This window comes from Bombus affinis, chromosome 7 (genome assembly GCF_024516045.1).
Source record: "Bombus affinis isolate iyBomAffi1 chromosome 7, iyBomAffi1.2, whole genome shotgun sequence".
Taxonomy (NCBI): domain Eukaryota; kingdom Metazoa; phylum Arthropoda; class Insecta; order Hymenoptera; family Apidae; genus Bombus; species Bombus affinis.
The window spans coordinates 2,045,154-2,064,489 of NC_066350.1; the positions used below are offsets into that span (position 1 = coordinate 2,045,154).

General features: G+C 30.8%; 5 protein-coding genes across 18 annotated transcripts in view; 3 read left to right on the forward strand and 2 right to left on the reverse strand.

Moving 5' to 3' along the window:
* LOC126918395 (chymotrypsin-1-like) overlaps window positions 1-19,336 on the forward strand; it is a 253,434-nt gene that overhangs the window by 5,939 nt on the left and 228,159 nt on the right. The gene's annotated exons all lie outside the window — the stretch shown is intronic.
* On the forward strand, window positions 474-4,572 carry LOC126918381 (uncharacterized). 4 transcript variants are annotated; one of them, XM_050726242.1, is made up of 8 exons: window positions 474-628; window positions 1,555-1,695; window positions 1,848-1,965; window positions 2,066-2,227; window positions 2,292-2,525; window positions 2,609-2,740; window positions 2,826-2,998; window positions 4,399-4,572. In XM_050726242.1, the coding sequence occupies exons 2-8, from the start codon at window positions 1,559-1,561 to the stop codon at window positions 4,472-4,474; spliced, it is 1,032 nt and encodes a 343-aa protein (XP_050582199.1). In that variant the 5' UTR covers window positions 474-628; window positions 1,555-1,558; the 3' UTR covers window positions 4,475-4,572. The 4 variants fall into 4 exon arrangements, with proteins under 4 accessions (XP_050582199.1, XP_050582200.1, XP_050582198.1 ...); XM_050726243.1 differs by having other exon boundaries at window positions 486-579; XM_050726241.1 differs by lacking the exons at window positions 474-628; window positions 4,399-4,572 and adding exons at window positions 794-991; window positions 3,287-3,714.
* Window positions 2,597-5,901, reverse strand: LOC126918394 (N-acetyltransferase family 8 member 3-like). The gene is made up of 2 exons (XM_050726262.1): window positions 5,461-5,901; window positions 2,597-5,277 (listed from the first exon to the last, which is right to left on the reverse strand). Exons 1-2 carry the CDS (start codon window positions 5,757-5,759, stop codon window positions 4,767-4,769), a joined length of 810 nt encoding a protein of 269 aa, XP_050582219.1. The 5' UTR covers window positions 5,760-5,901; the 3' UTR covers window positions 2,597-4,766.
* Window positions 6,053-14,897, forward strand: LOC126918378 (KH domain-containing, RNA-binding, signal transduction-associated protein 2-like). 5 transcript variants are annotated; one of them, XR_007711316.1, is made up of 10 exons: window positions 6,053-6,172; window positions 6,240-6,610; window positions 7,391-7,512; window positions 7,592-7,708; window positions 7,855-8,167; window positions 8,284-8,413; window positions 8,482-8,601; window positions 10,189-10,289; window positions 13,393-13,502; window positions 13,606-14,897. XR_007711316.1 is itself a non-coding variant. In XM_050726235.1 (9 exons), the coding sequence occupies exons 2-9, from the start codon at window positions 6,406-6,408 to the stop codon at window positions 13,398-13,400; spliced, it is 1,116 nt and encodes a 371-aa protein (XP_050582192.1). In that variant the 5' UTR covers window positions 6,053-6,172; window positions 6,240-6,405; the 3' UTR covers window positions 13,401-14,897. The 5 variants fall into 5 exon arrangements, 3 of the variants coding, with proteins under 3 accessions (XP_050582192.1, XP_050582190.1, XP_050582191.1); XR_007711315.1 differs by having other exon boundaries at window positions 13,828-14,897; XM_050726235.1 differs by having other exon boundaries at window positions 13,393-14,897.
* LOC126918364 (transcription factor AP-2-epsilon) overlaps window positions 15,137-19,336 on the reverse strand; it is a 201,292-nt gene continuing 197,092 nt past the window's right edge. For all 7 annotated transcript variants that reach the window (XM_050726194.1, XM_050726197.1, XM_050726196.1 and 4 more), the window contains one exon: window positions 15,137-19,293. In XM_050726194.1, the coding sequence (XP_050582151.1) occupies window positions 19,156-19,293 (138 nt within the window). In that variant the 3' untranslated portion in view covers window positions 15,137-19,155. The remainder of the gene's footprint in view (window positions 19,294-19,336) is intronic.

Genomic DNA, 19,336 nt, shown 5'->3' on the forward strand with positions numbered 1-19,336 from the left:
TAAAGTAATAAGTTCGTCCGCTTGACTATGTTTTATTTTGCTATTACGCTTACATGTGTATGTGCCAACATTGTACGATATAACGTAAGCTTTCAAAAACTACTCTTATTTTTGCACAAGTGTAAATTCAAGAAAGAATTGCATGTTAGTAAATGTAATGTATATCTTACCTTGTTTGTGCAAAAATTCACAGCAACGAAGGATATTTTTTCTTTAAAAATGTGATTAATGGGTTTTCACGACATGCACGCGTTCAAAGTTTGACAGGACAGCTATATTGCTTTTAACGCTATCAGAAGCGTGGAGTTGGCGCCAATTTTCATTTACCGAATATCGGTAACGTAACGTCCTACAAAATTTTATACGTATTTGATCTGTAACTGGCGTGTACCTCGTGTGAACTGCCTAGTATCGCACAAATAATATTCGAATTCATTCAATTTAAGAAGATGGCACTACTGGATTCGATTAATGCTCAGAGCTGAATATTTACAGCCAGTCCCATTCTTATCATCTTAGCATTGACTCCTAAGTTTGCGAATCGTTGGAAAAGAGGAGATTCATAAAAATTCTTCACACGTAACTTGAAAACAGATTTTATTTGTTTCTGTATAAATATAATAGATAGGTACATAAATAGATCATAGTTATATACGTTATATATAATCATAATCATAACAAAGTGTATATATAACATATAATCATTACATCATGACATTATCATGACATTCGATTCGTGTTAGTATTGTTTATTTGTAACTGTTTTTATTTATCACCAATTCGAATGAAGATAATGTTATCGTGGAAAATGTCAGTTTCAAAGTGCTCGCGCTCTATTCAAAGTGTCTTGGTTCTTGAACACCAAAAATATAAAAGTAATATACTTATATTTGATAGACATAAGAATAATGTGTTTATTCAAGTGCTCCTTGCGCTCTACTGCGAAAATCGTGCGATGTACTTTAAGTGTTAAATATAAATCATCTTATACGTTAGTATTTAAAAATTATTCGTAAGATTTAATATAATTACGGTTAACACTAACTCGATTCTTGAAGTACAATAGAATCTTATGATAAAAGCGCAAGTTGTACTTCAACCACAGACGTACATACATACATATAATATACATCAAATACGATAAACATTTGAAAAATTTTTGAAGTTTATAACGAAAAAAGTTTAGCCTATACAAAAAAATAAAAAAATGTATGTATAATAAAGTGGTTTTATTGCAAAAGTAATAATGTATACGACGCGTATGTATTATATTACTATTGCTGTTGCACATAGTCATACAGCACACAAGCAGTTTCGTTTCCAATATAAAACTCTATTCCCGCTTATTACTTTTATTTTATTCTGTTTGTTTAACATCAAATAATGATGTTCATACTATTTACATTCCAATATTTAACTGATTACTTCATCTCTAAAACGTAATATATTTCATTCACTTTCTTAAATAAAATACTTTCCACGATATACACAATTAAATTTAAGAAAGATATATTAACATTTCTACATTTAATTAATTTCGTTACTAATATTTAGAAATATGTTACCACCGACATACGTTGAAGGTTTTCATGATTTGGAAGCCGTTAAGGCTATGGAATATAGACCTTTCGGCAAAACCGGATTGATGGTCAGCAAATTATCATTTGGTGGCGGACCGCTTGGTTGTCATTATGGGTTGGTACTTAATTTTTATTCAAAATTTATTATTCCATACATAACATGAGCTTTAATATTTATAAAAAAATTATGAAAAAATGTTTTTATAAATATTTTTAAAATTTAATATTACGATAATTTCATACTTTCATATGTTGATACGGCGACAGTACGTATGATGAAGATCAAGCAATTGAAGCGATACGTCAAGGAATAAAACAGGGGATCAATTACATTGATACCTCACCATGGTATGGTCAAGGTCGCTCCGAAGCTACTATTGGAAAAGTATTCTTTTTTGCATATTATAATACACATATTAAACATATACCGTTTTTTAATTTATTTAATTTTTACTTAATGTTTAATGCTTATTTAATGTATCTAGGCATTGAAAGGCATTCCACGTAAGGCATATTATATCGCGACAAAAGTCGGACGATATGAATTAAATCACGAAAATATGTTCGATTTTTCCAAAGAAAAAACTAGAAATAGTTTCCTTAAAAGCTTGCAACTTTTGGGTTTGGATTATGTTGATGTCATCCAAGTAAGAACCATCAACTTTTTATGGTTAATTTCATTTATCAATTAGTAACATGTATTTCTTATAGGTTCATGATATCGAATTTGCACCAAGTTTACACATAATAATTACACAAACCTTACCAGAACTGTCAATACAAGTTGCGGAGCGCAAGGCAAAGTACATTGGTATCACTGGATATCCGGTATCCATTTTGAAGGAATGTATTGAGAAAAGTAATATTAAAATTTCTTGCGTACTGAGCTATTCAAGGCATACGCTAATAGATAATACTTTATCTGAATATATTCCATTTTTCAAGGTAGAATTTCGCAGTAAATTAAATATCCATATTTCTCAGAATAATATTTGTTAACAGTTTAAAGAAATGTACCAATTTTTTAGGAACGTAATATTGGTATAATTAATGCTTCTGCTCCATGTATGGGACTTCTAACTAGTAAGGGTGCACCAACTTGGCATCCCGGTTCAGAACAAACGAAAGAAGTATGTGCAAATGCTGCTGCATATTGTAAGGTATATAAATTTGAAACACTAACATAATATAAATTTGTATTTGAGAATACTTTATTTATGACATAATGAGAACTTATCTTTGCAGGATCATGATATAGAATTAGCCAAGTTAGCATTATGGTATTCTATGCAATGCGAAGATATTGCTACATATTTAGTCGGAATGCAAAATTTAAAAGAACTGCAGATGAACCTTGATGTTGTTAAAAATGGAATTACAGATAAGGAAAAAAATGTGCTTCGAGAAATTCAGGAAAAGTAAGTATAACATCAAAGTAGCTGGTTTTTAATTACTAACAGTATAGTGGAAAAATGTTTTCTTATTATATATTACTTTATTTCCTTATATAATGTAACAAATAAACCACGTTTTAAAAGTTTACTAATAACATCTTACTAATAACAGTTTTTAACAAAAAAAGAATTCTTTTATCACACTTCAACTTATGAAAACAAATATAATATATATAAAGTTATGTAGTATCGTGAGGAAAAAACCTGGTTAGAAACTAATCAAAACAATGTCGTCTGTCCTTTGGTTATTAGTTTATATAGAAAATAGCCTATGTGACTAAAGTCACCTAGTCCTTGTGGAGCGTTAACAGGATGGGATTAGAGAGAGGAAAAAATAACGCTAATAGAGGGGGACGATTTGAATTCAAAGAGTTATTGATCGAGAAGCGTTGAGCGGTTGATCGGGAGCGTTGAGCGGTTAATCAAGAAGTGAGAGTGAGTCGAAAGGTCAGAGTTAGTCGAGAAGCCAAAGAGTAGAGTTGTAGAGTTGAGAGAGTCAGCGGAGTTACCTGAGTTGCTAGCGTTGTTGAGATTGAGTTGTTAGAGTTATAGAGTTGCGAGAGTGATTTGAGTAGAATAAGATTTTTGCGTTTAGTTCAAGTTGAACATTTATCGTTCTCTGTCCAATTAATCTCCGTTATTTTTATTTATCTTAAATAAATAGAATTTACAAATCTAAATTATTCTAATCCTATCCTTTCCGATACTACAGTTATATGTACAATTATGCCATGTAATATATGTAGTAGTAAATTTTAAAAAATTATATTATTTGTATGCCATATTAAATTAGTTAATACTATTTTATGGGAGATTCATTCTAGGGATAGGGCAATGTATTTTACAAAATTACATGTTTATTATTTTGGATATAAAAATTTTAATTAAATTAATTTCACAAAATAATTAGAAGAAATATTTGTGTTGTAGTAGTTGTCTTGTAGTAGTTATTTTGTGGTAGTAATAATTAACCTTTTTTATGTGAATTACCATGTTTTTATAAACCATAAACTCACATATTTAAAAAAACATACATTGTGTTCCATGTGCCAATAGTCCTCGTTCTCAAAGATTTTTAAAGTATCTGATCTGACATGGGATTACATTTTATCTACTATATTTCTGTGATAAATAAGTACCTATTATATTTAGGTTGATATGAATTTGGTAAGTTGTCAATTATTAAAACAACAGTTTTCGCTTAATAAATCATTTGGACTCATAACAATAAGGCAATGGTTAATTGATAATACATGAAATAATTCAATTATACTTATGTCCAAAATTTAAAAAATTCAGAAACAGAAATTAGAGATTACTTCTTATAATAAAAAAATATAAAATGATCCTTCTTTTTATTCCAGGTATTTATGTAAAATAACAGAGAAACACTGGGAAAACAAAGAACTTAAAGCATACTGGGAATGTATGAAAAAATAAGAGAAATATGTTTTTTTGCACATAATTTCATTATACTGTTAACATAATTTTCTATATGTTAAATGCTAATATATATAATAAATTTTCTACAAAAACTATATTTTTAGTATATTTAACTTTATATAACACAAATATTTTAATAAAGTAAACTATAAATGCAATCTTTAGATATGTTTCGGAAGATATGGTCTCAGACTAAAAAATTTATAAAAATCTGGTTGTGTATTTAAAAAAATATCAGATCTAATTCTTTCTTTTTAAATTTAATTCTTCTAGATCTAATTCTAAATTCTTATTTGTTAAGCATTGATCTAGTGTAAACTACAGGCACATAATCAGCTTCACCAGGTTTAATTTGATATGTCAATTCATACATTAACACAGTTATAAGTGAGCCCAAAATTGGTTTGTGGTACATTTGTTGCAATTCAAAACCTTTCTTAAGAGATAGTTCTCTGCCACCATCTGTATATTCTGAGGCAACAAGATTAGCACAACTGTATCCTTCAGTAATAGCAAAGTGCACAGCAACATTTATAAGGCATGAAGCTATTCCTTTTCTTCTATATCGCTCATGTACATAGAGCCTTTTGATCCATGCACCTTTATCTAATCTATAGCTTTTACATAAAGCAATAGTTCCTACAATCTTCTTAATCTGAGATGAAATGTCAATGTTTGAATCACGAAATTGTTGTTCTGTCATTATGGTATAATGTACATTCTTTGGATTATGTGTCATTAGGTAAGGTTCAAATGCTTCAGCAACCCAAAAGCATGAAAAGGCATTAGACATATAAATCCTGTTATAATAAATGCAGAAGTTTTTATGCTGATATTTACTTTTATCTGAAATACTTTGTTTTCATAACAAAAATTTCATACAATACTATATTAATACATTTTAATTATGGAAAGGATTATAGTTTTGATATTAACGTCTTAACATTAACATTAAAGAATATATTCATATAAAAAGTTTTTACCTTGGTATATTAGAAACTTCTTCATTAACTTCCATAGTTTTCACAGTGAAAGCTATATAAGTTCCAACATATACCAACAAAATGACGAGAGGAATAACTAAAACGCAAACTGTCAAGGGCAATCCAAAAAAAATAAACATTATAGCAGCAAACAATATCATCAATTGAAAAGTCAATTCTTTAAATACAATTCCCAAAAACGTCGAACTTAGAGAAGACATTACGCCCGCTTTCACTAATTCCCTACAATTAATTTCATCGCCTGGTTTATAGCTTCGTACTACTATAATACGATTCATTTTGGAAAACAATTATCTCACTCTTTACAACTTTTATACATAATTAACGAACGAAATGCAGATTAAATATAAATTAAGATATTACGAGGTTATATTTTCGATATGTTCGCCATCTACAGCTAATACAAATATCAAATTAGTAATTTGCTCTCAAGTATGTGTATATATATTAATATCTGATTAACATTAAGCATTTCCTTATTTAATATATAAAGGGTCGGTAAATACTTGTTTGCTCGTTAACAAGCTTTCTATAATAAAATCAGTCATTATTAACCTAATGAATCTTTTTTCTACCTTTTTCTAGATATATGTACTGAGTTACTCCATAGATTACATAACAAATGATATAATTATAAAATTTCTGGCAACATTTTTTAATGTAAATATAATGTAAAATTATCGAATCTTCGGTAAGAATATACGCTTCTTTCATTAAACTTACTGATTATTGATGAATATATGAATATACGCCTTAAGGTTATCTGGAAGTGGGAGAGTCAACGTTCAGCCATTGCTACTCTGATCTAAAGACGCGTTGTATGTGAATGGTCTCCTATACTTCGTCTAATTATTTCATTAACGAAATTATTGTTTTCTCATTCAATATCTTCTGAAGTGGATATCTAATAAAACGGTGGTAATCATGAGTGAGCGGCCGAGTAATGGTGAATACAAGTATCAAAGGGAAGAAAATGCCGATTCGAAGGTAAGAACATCGTCGGAAAAGGAACGTGATGAAAAGGAACATCAGGTTGACAAAGCCGGGGAATATGTCCGGGAGCTTTTGCAAGAAAAAGTTGAATTGGATTCGCAAAAATGGCCTAATGCAACCAGATTAATTGATCAAGGTGAATGTGAATATTGCTCTATCATCAGTAGTCATTGTTTTTAAATCATCTTTATTATTTTTAATGGCCGTGTTTGTTTTTTTGCAGTTTGTATATTTATTTTTGTAATTTACTAGCATAACTGTTTGTACACGATTTGTTGGTTTTATTACTTTAAAGTCGAACTGAATAAAATATTTAAGGTTAGATTATCATGTAAGCGAAAAACAGTTTGCACTTTGTTATTTAATTTTTCTAACATTGTTTCGAACATATTACTAATTCTGTGCACAAATTATATTACATTTGCTAATGCAATAAACAATAATTAAAAGGAAATATCAAACTTTTCCGTAATAAATAAATTTCAAGAAATACAAACGTATTTAGTTTAACGAATCAATATTAATATGTATGTAAACCTATGTTGTATTTATAACCTATGTTGTATTATTTAAACCCATTTACGTATTTTTATATTGTTTTAGTATACAGATTAATTTCTTTAACACCTGTATATTATGAGTATATAACTTTAAACATCTATTAAGGAAAAATGTATTAATAATTTATGAATATATAAATAAATTGATATATATTTTATAACTTATTACAATTTTCAGTATTTTTCAGTCTAATTTGTAATTCAGATTAATGAATATTAATAGCTGTATATGTGCTCATATCAATAAATTTCTGATTACAGTAACAAAGAATAAAAAATATGTTTTTACTATCATTTATTTTTAAATCTGTATTTATTATTATCATAGAATAAAAAATAATTGCTTTGTTCTATAGAAATTCAAAAAACTCAAGCTATTGGGAAACCAGTTAGAGATCTTAAATATGTGGATATTTATCGCGAAAAACCAATTCGAGTGTCAGTTAAAGTACTGGTACCGGTTCGGGAACATCCAAAGGTAGTAATCATACTTTGTTATAAGTATCCCTAACTTAAATAAATATACGAATGAAATTATATCTTGAAATTATGTACAGTTCAATTTTGTGGGAAAATTACTGGGACCAAAAGGTAATTCTATGAAACGTTTACAAGAAGAAACTATGTGTAAAATGGCTGTACTAGGAAGAGGATCTATGAAAGATCGTCAAAAAGTAATTTTGTATTAAAAATGCTGAATTTTGAATTTTCATTTGACTTAGTTTTTTGTTTACATATATATTTATTTTTGCTTGAAGTTATTATTAATATGAAGTTATTATCCCTCTATAAAATTCTTCGTCAACTTACTTTAATATAGGAGGAAGAATGTCGTATGTCTTTGGATCCAAAATACGCACACCTTTCGGACGACCTCCATGTAGAAATAACAGCACTTGCACCTCCGGCGGAGGCATATGCTCGTATTGCATTTGCGTTGGCTGAAGTTCGGAAATATCTTATTCCCGATAACAACGACAACATACGCCAAGAGCAAATGCGCGAAATGGAAATGAGTATGACAGATGATCCAACAAGTGGTGATGATAGAAGGCCCTCCGTCAGAGGAGTACCAGGTGCTGGAGGAATATTAAGACCAACCACAAGACCAACGATGCCACGGTCTTCGCGAGGTAGTGATATTTTCCAATCACCAATCTTTTAGTAATGTCCTGTTAGAAAATTCTGCATATGTTCTGCTTTCAATGTTAGAGTGAACGAATTAATTTCAAAATATATGTTTTTTGAGCTTCGTCTATTTTAGCGGCGATACTTCCACCGCCTTCGAGCCGGGGACCAATCTCACGCCCTGTTTCAGCAAAAAGCAAAGTGTTCTCTATCTTAGATCGTGCAAGAGTTGCAATGGATCAAAGTTATGGGTAAGTTTTAAGTTAAATTAACTACCGTAATTAGGTGAATATTGTTATAAATATTATGTAATATATAGTTATGAGACTGCTACTCCACCTCCAAGTAATCGTGTCGGATCTCATCATGATTACGATTATCACACATCAACGGGCAGTAGCAGCCGATACGGAGACCGACATTATACATCAACATCAGGGTAAGTATAATTCTATCAAACAGTTAATTCATCGAAAATGTTCTTATCCGTTATAACTATTTTTCATGTTATACATTTACATTATCAATCCTATCCCTTAATGTCTCACTTGACATAAATCAATGAGGTAAATATTTCAAGCATTAAATATAGTATAATAAAGTTTTATTAACGAGTATTATGGTTACGTTATGCTGCTTTTCGTAACAGCTTATAAAAGGTATATATGTATAATACCAAAATAATTAAAATAATTTAATATTTTATTTAAATATTTAAAATAAAAAAATTACTAGAGTCGGGCGTACGCATAATATTTCTAATCAGTCATGTATATATCGCAATCATGATGCCGTAGCAACGAACCTTTTATTTTATACTAATATGCGGTTGTTTGTTCTCGAGATATCATTGTATCATATCATTTGATGAAATCCATAATAATTTCCAATTTCGTTATTTATAATGTTCTTGCATAATCATATGTTTTTGTAATTATGACTGACCTATCATAACATTAACCCCTTCCCGTGCCTTAACGAGTCTGACTCGTGATGAAGATTTTGGACCAAACATGAATATCACGAGCCAGGCTCGTGAACAGATAGTCGGGCCAAACATGAATATCACGAGCCACGCTCGTGAACAGATAGCTTTACATCTGCCAGAGTGTTTTAGGAAATATACCATTGGAGGTTTTTTACAGTTCTAAGTATTTTCTTATTAGATATTGATTCAAGGTGAACATTTCTTATAATTGAATTTTTTGTTTATAATATGCTATTTATTTTTAGGCGTAGTATTATTACATTGCTTAGGATAAAATCATATTTGAAGACGCTTAAATTTCTATTGAAGTATCGTTTATTCATGAAATATAATTTTGAAACTGTCATATATTACAAAATATAATATATTTATAATATCTATAAAAGAAAAAAGGATTAGAGTTTACTTCCACAACAGCAGTGTCGCGTAAAACTGACTATATTATAGGTATTTACATTTCGGCTCGTATTGTGACTGTTGTTGAGTACCAGTCTGGTTTGTTTACCACGTTTTGACGCCTACCGCTTGGGCCCGAATTTCGTCGAGCTATATGGCACGGGAAGGGGTTAAGTCACGTATGCTCAATTATGGAATCCAAGTCATCCTTTTCTTATTGCTACTGCGCAACAAACGTATTTTGTGGAAAAAAGTAGGTTACCCTGGTCGAAAGAAGTTTTGTTGCCATTTAATCCATCTTTTAAGTAGTACATTGGTACAGTCATTTTTTGACGGTTAAATTTACTTATTGGTATAACCCAAAATGCATTTTCAAGAGCACTACTTTCTTTCAGAATATATTGTAAATGTTTTATAGTACAATGATCTTTAAAAATAATTCGATCGAAAAATAATTTGTTTCTTTGCACACATTAAAGCTCTACTCATTTCCACAATACGATAACTAATATTTGTCACGATCTTTTTTTTTTTTCATTGTCCTTCTAAAGTTCCACATCTTTTTCTGGAATGTGTAAAATGCAAACAAGGTTGAAATGATTTAGGTTCTTAATGTGTATTGTACTTTTATATATCATTTAGAGATGATATGTATCCTTCCTCGAGGTACACAACGTACGAATACGAAGACGATGCTGTCCCGCACTCTTCGCATAACTACTACGAAACATCAGAATATCCAGGTAACATGCTTCTTATTTTACATTGTTACTACCTTTTTTCTAGCATAAAAATATGACACGTAATTGTACAGAAATTATCATAAACATACACGCATGTGTGATATGTTGGAAATTAACATAATAGCAATGGGATTAAAACATTTTAATATATAAATTATACATAGACAAATTTTTCCTGATTTATCATTCATAAAAATAAATATTTTGAATTGAGCTAAATAAAAAATTGATAATATACAAATTTTAAATGGAAATATAAATACGGCCAAAAGTTTAAAAAACATTAATAATTGTTTCTTGTAATTTTTTGAACGATTTATTATAACAATTTCGTACTCACGATAAAATCCATAAGAATTAAGTAAAATAATAAGTTTCGTTGTTTTATACAAAAATTTAGAAATTCTATATTTCTCGCACAAAAAATAATTCACGAATAAAAAGTTCAACAATATAAAATGAAAATAATTTCCATCCACTATTTAAAATCGAACTATATTTTTTCAAAATCGAACTTAAAGATTTTCCTATAATATCCTAAATATTAGAGCATATCCTCAACAACACGGGATGCCTTCACATAACGATGTGTGATGTTAACTGAATTATTCATCAGCTCATTCGCAGCTATTTTCTTTTTAAAACATTTAAAATAACATAATGCTCTCGCTTCGTGTAGTATATAGTTAGGAAATTATTCGATTAATATCATATACACATATACATCGTCGTGGTGCCCTTATTTAATAAAAATAATGCAAATAAATCACTCCATGAAATTCGCAGAGGAATCATCGAGCCGCGCATGGAAATCGTACAAGACGACAACGACATCGGGCTCAAGCTCGCGCTACCGCAACGCCCCGTATTCACGACCTTCCAAGTAAAAATCCATTAAAAGAATCATCCAAATATTTTCTTAATTTTATCTTGTCCAAACAATTCCTGGATTCTGAAGCGAAACAACGATCTTTCTTTTTTGACTGTATTGTTTCTTATAGTCCTAAACCATTGACGTATAATCTTCCTAACACACGGCAACATACGATGCCGGCAATACCAAAACCTAGTAATCGAGATCGTTCTTAAATGAAAATGGAGGCACTCTGAGGGACTAACACGATAAACGATATGCAGATGGTATTACAATATTTCATCGTATTGCGACGATAGAACCAAACGGGTATAACGTAACTGCCACTTCTCATCGATTTGTCGAGGGTTTGCCAAAGGAATTTTTCTACCAAATGGTATTAACAAAACTTTCGTCTATGATCACTATGTTTCATATATTTTTTCTTTGGAATAAAATTTCAAAGATAAAATAAAATTGCAAAGATGAAACTTTTACGTTCGTGAATAATTTGCTTGTTTTCTTTATTTCTATATAATAGAATTTTTCCAGTCGTAGTGATATAAAGCATTCGCATGCTTTTCAGATGTAATTTTCATGGCTACTGGATATGTACTAAAATTCGTAATACAATGAAAACTGTAATCAAACTGTTTCCTTCGATTGCGTTTTTTATCGCGAACGATCGTACATAATATTCAGCCCGTAGACAGTCTGGTTTTCTATGAAAGCATTGAAAGATAGAGAAAGAGAGAAAAAATACCTCCCTTCAAATCCTTTCCCCTCCTGAAAAAAATGTCACGTCAGAGTGGAAGGCTAGAGGACCAAGAGGATCAGTGGAACGAGACACGTAAAATTGTTAGATAAAAAAAAAAGAAAAAATGTCAGAGCTATGTCACATTTTTCGAGATGTCAAATTTTGTATCTTTTTATATAATTTCATTTTATATGCAAGTTTTTAAGTTTTTTTTCTTATTTTGTTTTGTTAATTGGTATAATGTATAATGAAGTTCATGACATGTAAATAACTGATTTTAGTTTTTAATTTATATATATGTATATATATGTATATATATGTTTGTATATATATATAAACACATACATATATATATATATAATCTTTTTATTTTTTAGATAGGATCTATTCTTTGGTTTTAATGTATGATGCTTTTTAAATGTTGAAAAGTACATAGCTCAGACAGTCGTGTGCGTTATAATAAATAGTAATATGTCTAAAATAGAACAAAGTACAATATTGTAAATGATGTTCAGTGGCAGATGATCGTATATAAATTAATATTACATAAGTTACATATAATTATGTAATTATATAGTAATTCATTTAATATTAATATGTATAGTATCTACGTGAAAAAAAATAATTAAAATGACGTGTTGGAAGCTTAAAATGACATAAATAAATGTTAAACAAAAATATACGTGTATAGTAGCACGTACCAAATATACGAAGTGAAAAATCGTGTAGCTTGTAAAGATACAGTAGCCACAACATTACGAATAGAAAGAAAAAAATTGTGTAATCATATAGTATAAGGATATAAAAAAACAAAGATAAAAAAAACTTGTGCGTAACTTATAAACATATTTCCGTTTTTGAACGGAATTTAATCATTTTTGCTATGCATATATCTATATATAATTCCCCTAAACTGAAATAAATAAGAAATGTAGCGCTATTATAATAAGCTACATTTCGAAGCTTTAAATCAAAATACTAATTAATCAATAGCATTATAACTTGGACGAAAATAACGAAATGTTTTCAGATTTAACCCATAATATTAAATATCTTCAAAGATCCATAAAAAATCTCTTCATCAATATATTAGTAATTTTCATTTAATATGTTTACTTTAAATCAACCACGAAATGTTAATTAATGTTAAGAAATTTTGTCAAAAGGATATAATAAATCTAATTTAATTTTCCTTAAATATTTAAGTATATGTGTTTCAATTACGATAATATAAGCGAGAATAAAAATTAAAAAATATTTGTTATATTCACTAAATGCCAATCGAATACGTGTTTAATTTGTATTAAACTGGATTTATCTTGCATATTATTTAAACTTTTATTAGCAATAAACTTATGAGAAATACAAAATAGCAGTGTCACTATTGTTATATACTATTGTTATACATATTTTTAGTCTAAACTGATTGAAGTTTCATTATGAAGTACTTAAAACATTTACTTCTAACATATATTTTCATGTATCCCTCTCAGGTGTATAGAAGAATACGGAAGGTTGCTCGGGAACACGTTTTCATGGATTGAAATATTTTAATCCTATCCTATTTCTCTGTTCAGTGGACTTTGAAGTGCCTTGAAATCACGTGAGTATAATTTTATTATTGTAATATAACATTCTAATTAATTTTAAAAATACCTATAAAATGTAAAAGGTATAATCCAGTTTTATTTTTACAAACAATATAGCTGCTGATTTTATTTGCTTGCATAATGTTACCTCAAGATACTTAGACGACTTTTTATTCTTTATTGATGGAAATAAAACTAACATTTAGTGAGAAATAAATGAAGTTTTTTAATAACTTAATACTTAAGGCATCAATTTATTTTTTAGCCTGCATGTTCAATTTGATTTGCTTCTTTTGTTAATTCCATACTAAAATCTGAGATAGTAAGACTTTCTTTCAGGCAATGGAGTGTACAGACCATGCACAACATTGTGATTACATCAATCGAAGAAATAATAACATTTCCGTCTTAAGCACTGACCGGTATGGTAAAAATTAAGATATGTATTTTAAATATCTTTAAAATTCCACATCAATCCTTTCAGCACAGTAGACAAAATTTTAAACAAATATATTTATTCGGTGTATTTTTGCGATGTCATTGATCGTTAGAAAGTAGAATTCAAAATTATTAGTGATATATAAAATAGTTTGCGAAATGCTTGTAGCAACTTTATTAAATCTTCAAATTCGATTAGATCTAATTAGTGTCAATAAATATGATCTCTTGTTCTTTTACACATCTGATTTAAAATCTATAAGGTAATATTTAATTAACTTAATATAAGTCATTTTTGAACCGGTCAAGCTTTAAGGTAAAGGATATAACATAAGGTAAAACATTGTTAAATTTATTTCTATATTTTAGGAATATAAATCTAACTTTGCGATTTTATATTTAGTATAAATGTATATTATATGGACATGTGCATCCGATACTTAAAATAAAAAGATTGAATCGAAGATAAATAGATCGAGTGTAAAGATCCAGTGAATATTTAATTTTTATTTTGTAAGAGTCGTAAAAATAATAAATGTTATTTTCTTAATTTATATTTAAATAATGCGCCTGCTAGACAGAAATTATAATCTTCTTCAGCAGGTGGCGCTATTGCAGTTTCTTACCAAAATGGCGTCTGTAAACGCGGTGCGTATAAATTGAAGTATTGAATAATTGAAGTATTTGTCCTTTTTTCTGTGCAAACGTTTTTGATCAATATTTAAGAGTGGTTTAGAAGTGTAGAAACTAAGTTGAGATGAAGTGTTATTTTGTAACTAGTATTAAAACGACTGCTTACGTAAAGATAACGCAATTTATCTCGCACTGTTTGACGCGCGCCATCTCTTCAACAGTAATAGGTACGTATATATGAAATTGTATACATAATGTAAAACATATTGTATACTTATAACTTTATATTTTTATGTTAATGTTAAATTTCTTTGAAATAAATTACTACAAAACGAAAACTTTTGAACACTTTTCATGTTTTACATTCTTGCTACATAAGTACATATTCGATACTTTGAACTCAACGGTCATTAACATTATGACGCTTCGATAAACTTTCATTATTTAAACAATTTTTATAATCTCGTTATATAAAATTTGACTTAAAAATTCATTAGTCCGAAAGTTGAACTCAAAGTATTCAGTCGTTAAAACCCGCCTAAAACGATTAAATAGGATCATACTGAACATGAGTGTGTAAGTTGCTTAGAAACAATATTCTTATTTATTTATCACACACCAATATACAAAAATGAACTGTAAAATCAATATCAGAATATAATATACTACGAAATTCAATTAATAAAGATATATCTGAGTATCTTACAAGATTAGAATGATGCTTCAACTTGGAACAGAAATGATCTACAACATTCTTTGCAGTTGGCACAGAAATTCTGGTAGAAAAACGTCTTTCTACGGCCGTTCTAAGGATTATAAATAAGTATTAATTTACGGGACCTTAAGTCTAACGAGTCGCCTAGTAATCGTGAATGAAAATAAGGGTTCTAGGATTTTTATCTGTTTTTCTTTCATTCTCATGATCTAACTAAACTCACGGCGTTGGTCTTAAAGCTGGAGGAAAGTTCTTTTCCTATTTTTCGTTACCTCTTTTCTTTCTTCCTCAATTTTTGACTGAAGAAAACTGCGATCGAAGCGCACGCAACATCGCAAGAGGAGAAAATTACATATATCATTGGACATAAAATTTGTCGACGCAATAAAAATCCGATATATTAATCGGGATTAGTGTGAGTTACTTTGAGTAAACTTCGAAGGTTGTGTCTTTTCAGTAAACGAAAAAACGGAGAGATATTTGATGCCCTCCACGATCACGCTAGTACTTCACCTCTATGAAAAAACATGGAATGATAATAGTAATTTTACGTGTTCTTTTTTTTCGCCTTTCGTTTTTGCTTTGCGTTATCCGTTTATGTCTTAGTAATATTATGATTATATCACAAGAAAGATTCAAATACTCTGTACATATTATCCCGGAACGCGAGACATTCGATCAGGTTTCTTAATCTTACATTTACATACGCTTAAGATTTAATTACAAAGTTAGATATGTCTCAGGTTCACCTGGTATTGTACTTCAACGCAATCTCTCGTGCTTCTACTCCGCGTTTGCTTGCCCGATTTCTTTCCCTTCTTGCACGAAACTTTCCCAATACTTTCGATATCATTATATCAACAATCGAGATCGTTCCTTTACTACGATCCTTTCATTTGTAACTTCTACGAAACGAGAGTTCGAAATGCGTTTCGTAGAAATTTAAACGGTGATCTTCCGGCATTCGTTCGATCTTGGTATCTTCGGCTGCTCACTTCTAGTCGCTGGTTCTTACGTTTCTAAACTCGATATCGTTAATTGGCACATCTCAAATGGCAACTTTCGCATTGGCACGATGAAAATGATCCTCGGAAATGATCCTTAGACTTTTTGTTCTTCTTTTTCTTAAATTTTTCGCCACCGACGATCGCACACGCCCAAGCTTTGTTTCGTGTTTCCTAAACGAAATTCGTAGAGCAGTTGTAACAAGGAGCAAAATATGTAGTCGAATTACCGATGATTGATACACTCGCTACTGGAAATCGCTAAATTCGGTTTCACAGCATCAATTTTTCTAAATACGTACAAGTTCGAAACAAACAACCGATTGAAATGTATATCCCAATCGTCGAACGAATGTAAATTGTTCGACGTCGTTTAACAATTTTTTTGAAAGTATATACGTTATATATGTTACTCGTTTATTCGATCTATCCGTCGTATCAATTACAGAGATTGATGGAGATTTATGCTACAAATCTATGAAAGTTACGTGTTATTACGTGGCAAGTACGCGAAGTGGATCGATCGAGCGCAATAACGAAGCATCGAAAATTGCAACGTTAAATAGGGATCATCGTGTTAAGAGATCATAAAAGGGTTTTCGTGTGAAATTATGTATAGCTGATCGAATTATTAATAGAAATACTCGGAGAGCGAAATTCGCACCGTATACCTCCAACTAGCTATTCAAGAAGAAAACCTTACGTGGATGAATTAGAATGGATCTCGATTAAAAGTTCGAGTGTGCAATAAAAGTAGCTCTTAATACGCGTTCAATAAAAAACTATCTTGTATCATAAATCCCTAATTGACTACCAGGAAATCGTTCGAAAACAGTGTTATCGTCTTGAATGCGAATAACAATCGGCGATCACCGTGATAAACATGCAACTGCAGCGAACGATGATTCAGCCATTGACGTGTCCATATTTTGATGTAAACAAAAGCAATTTCTAAAGCAATAGATAACGACTTTAAATTAATACTTTTTTAGCCTCAGACGGCTGTTGCATATTCTCACCGCGTGAATTTTCATCTTCTCCTTGTTCGCTCGTTGTAACATCTTTGTCTAGTCTCGCATGAAATAATCCAGATCATACCTTTTCATATTCTCGTGGAAAATTGTCGTCGAGATTCTAACGAGAGGACCAGGACAAGAGATGAAAAGTAGACGATAACGTCAAAAAACTTCGTGGCTGAGTCCATAATTTTAATTTCAGAGTTAAATATATATATATTTTTTTTGTACTACATTTATGGAATGTAGTACAATAATTGTACGATAAATTGGTTTCTTTTATGATAAACGAAGAACTTGAGCGATAAGAAATCCCATAAAGGACGCCCGAATCATAAGGTGAATGTACGTTTATAAGAAAACTTGTAAGGACCATGAATATGCAGTAGCTTTTGCATAAAGCATGTTTAGATACAAAAGAAGTTGAGTTGTTCTATGCGGTAGACTCAGTCAGTCGATATAAAGGTGATCCATAAAATGTTTGCAAGTGGATTTACAGTCGCAGACATAAAATTGCAATTTGTACGCGGTATAGAGAGCGATATATCACTACGCTGACAATATTAATGCTTACGTAACAGCGTCATGATCGATACTGCGCGTATGTCGGGCGCTCGGTAATGAGCAAAGAATAGTTATGCTTGAGCAATATAAATAGTCGACCCAAAAATTATACGGAGAGAAATAAAATGTTGCTGTGAACTGCGCTTCTTTCTTTTTTTGTCGTATCTCTGTGTGTGTTTTTGATTATCGATCGATTCGCCGTATCGATGGATTCGCGTAATGGACGCAGGCGTAGACATCCAAATTCAATTAGTCCGGATATATTTTTGTGTATTTTTTTTTAAATAGATTTGCCTTCTTTAAATAAATTTTTTTATCTGGTATTGAAAATGAATTTCTAGCCATCATCTGAATCTGTACATTTCACATTATATTTTGTTTTATTTGGAACTTTTAATCATTCCATTAGACTATATTCTATCGATAAAATGCGAAATGTGTAAAGATCTGAGCGAGAATTAAGTCGTAACGATTGCACAAACGTTTCAACTATCACTAAAGCTATCACAAGTAATCGTAATGCGTATAAATATCTTCGAACCGTTTGGTGTGCGATCGCACACGAGAGAGAACTTATGAAAATAAACGGGGAAGACGTAATAAAAGTTTCAACTCTATATCACGACGATCGCGGATCCCGCCGAATCAATCGATACGTTCTTTCTCGTTTGACACAGATGCGTTTCAAGACTGAACAGGCAGTGAAAGAATAAACGGTAATTACATTTCATTACAATTCCTATATTTTACTCGAGCAGATCCTTGTTGTAACGAACGTAATCGCGGATCGATCCGCGAATCAAAGATCCTTGATGTTTCTTCGAAACGATATACAAGTACGCCGACTATGTTCTTTCCGTTAAACCAAGGATAAATGAAGTATAGTATCTTGTTTATATCTCATTGCTGGTCATTTCGACTCGACCAGATCTTCGATGAACCCTGTCTGAGGTTCACGATTGCACATTTCTTGTGACGTCTCGTCATTCATTTATCTAGTACACTTTCGACCAGCCAACCTCGGCGAACACGGATATCCGCACGTGTCGCGCCAATATTTCTTCGAGTAGGCCTCCTTTCTCGTCCATTCTTTTCGTTTCTCTTCGTGTTTATTTTTCTCTCTTTTCTTTTTTTTTCTTGATTATACAATGGAGCTCGTGGCTGCGCGGACATACGTGTCGTTTCAGTGGTCCACCAGAAGCTGTTCGCGATTAGCAAAACTCGCGAAAACTCAGTTGTACGGCCAGGAGTGCCTGATTGAAGTGACCACATTCGAGGTAGGCGGGTCCTCTGGGCGTCACTTCTTCATGTCGTTCATCAACGTGCCGTCCTTGCTCTTATTCGTGTCGAGGTTCGATTGCTGACTACTTGTCACGCCGCTCCCGTTGCCTGGGTACATCTTCTCAAGGTGATTCAGGGACTCGCTTAGGAACTTCTGTAATCGATAATTTCGATTAGCTAAATGAACGAACTGATAC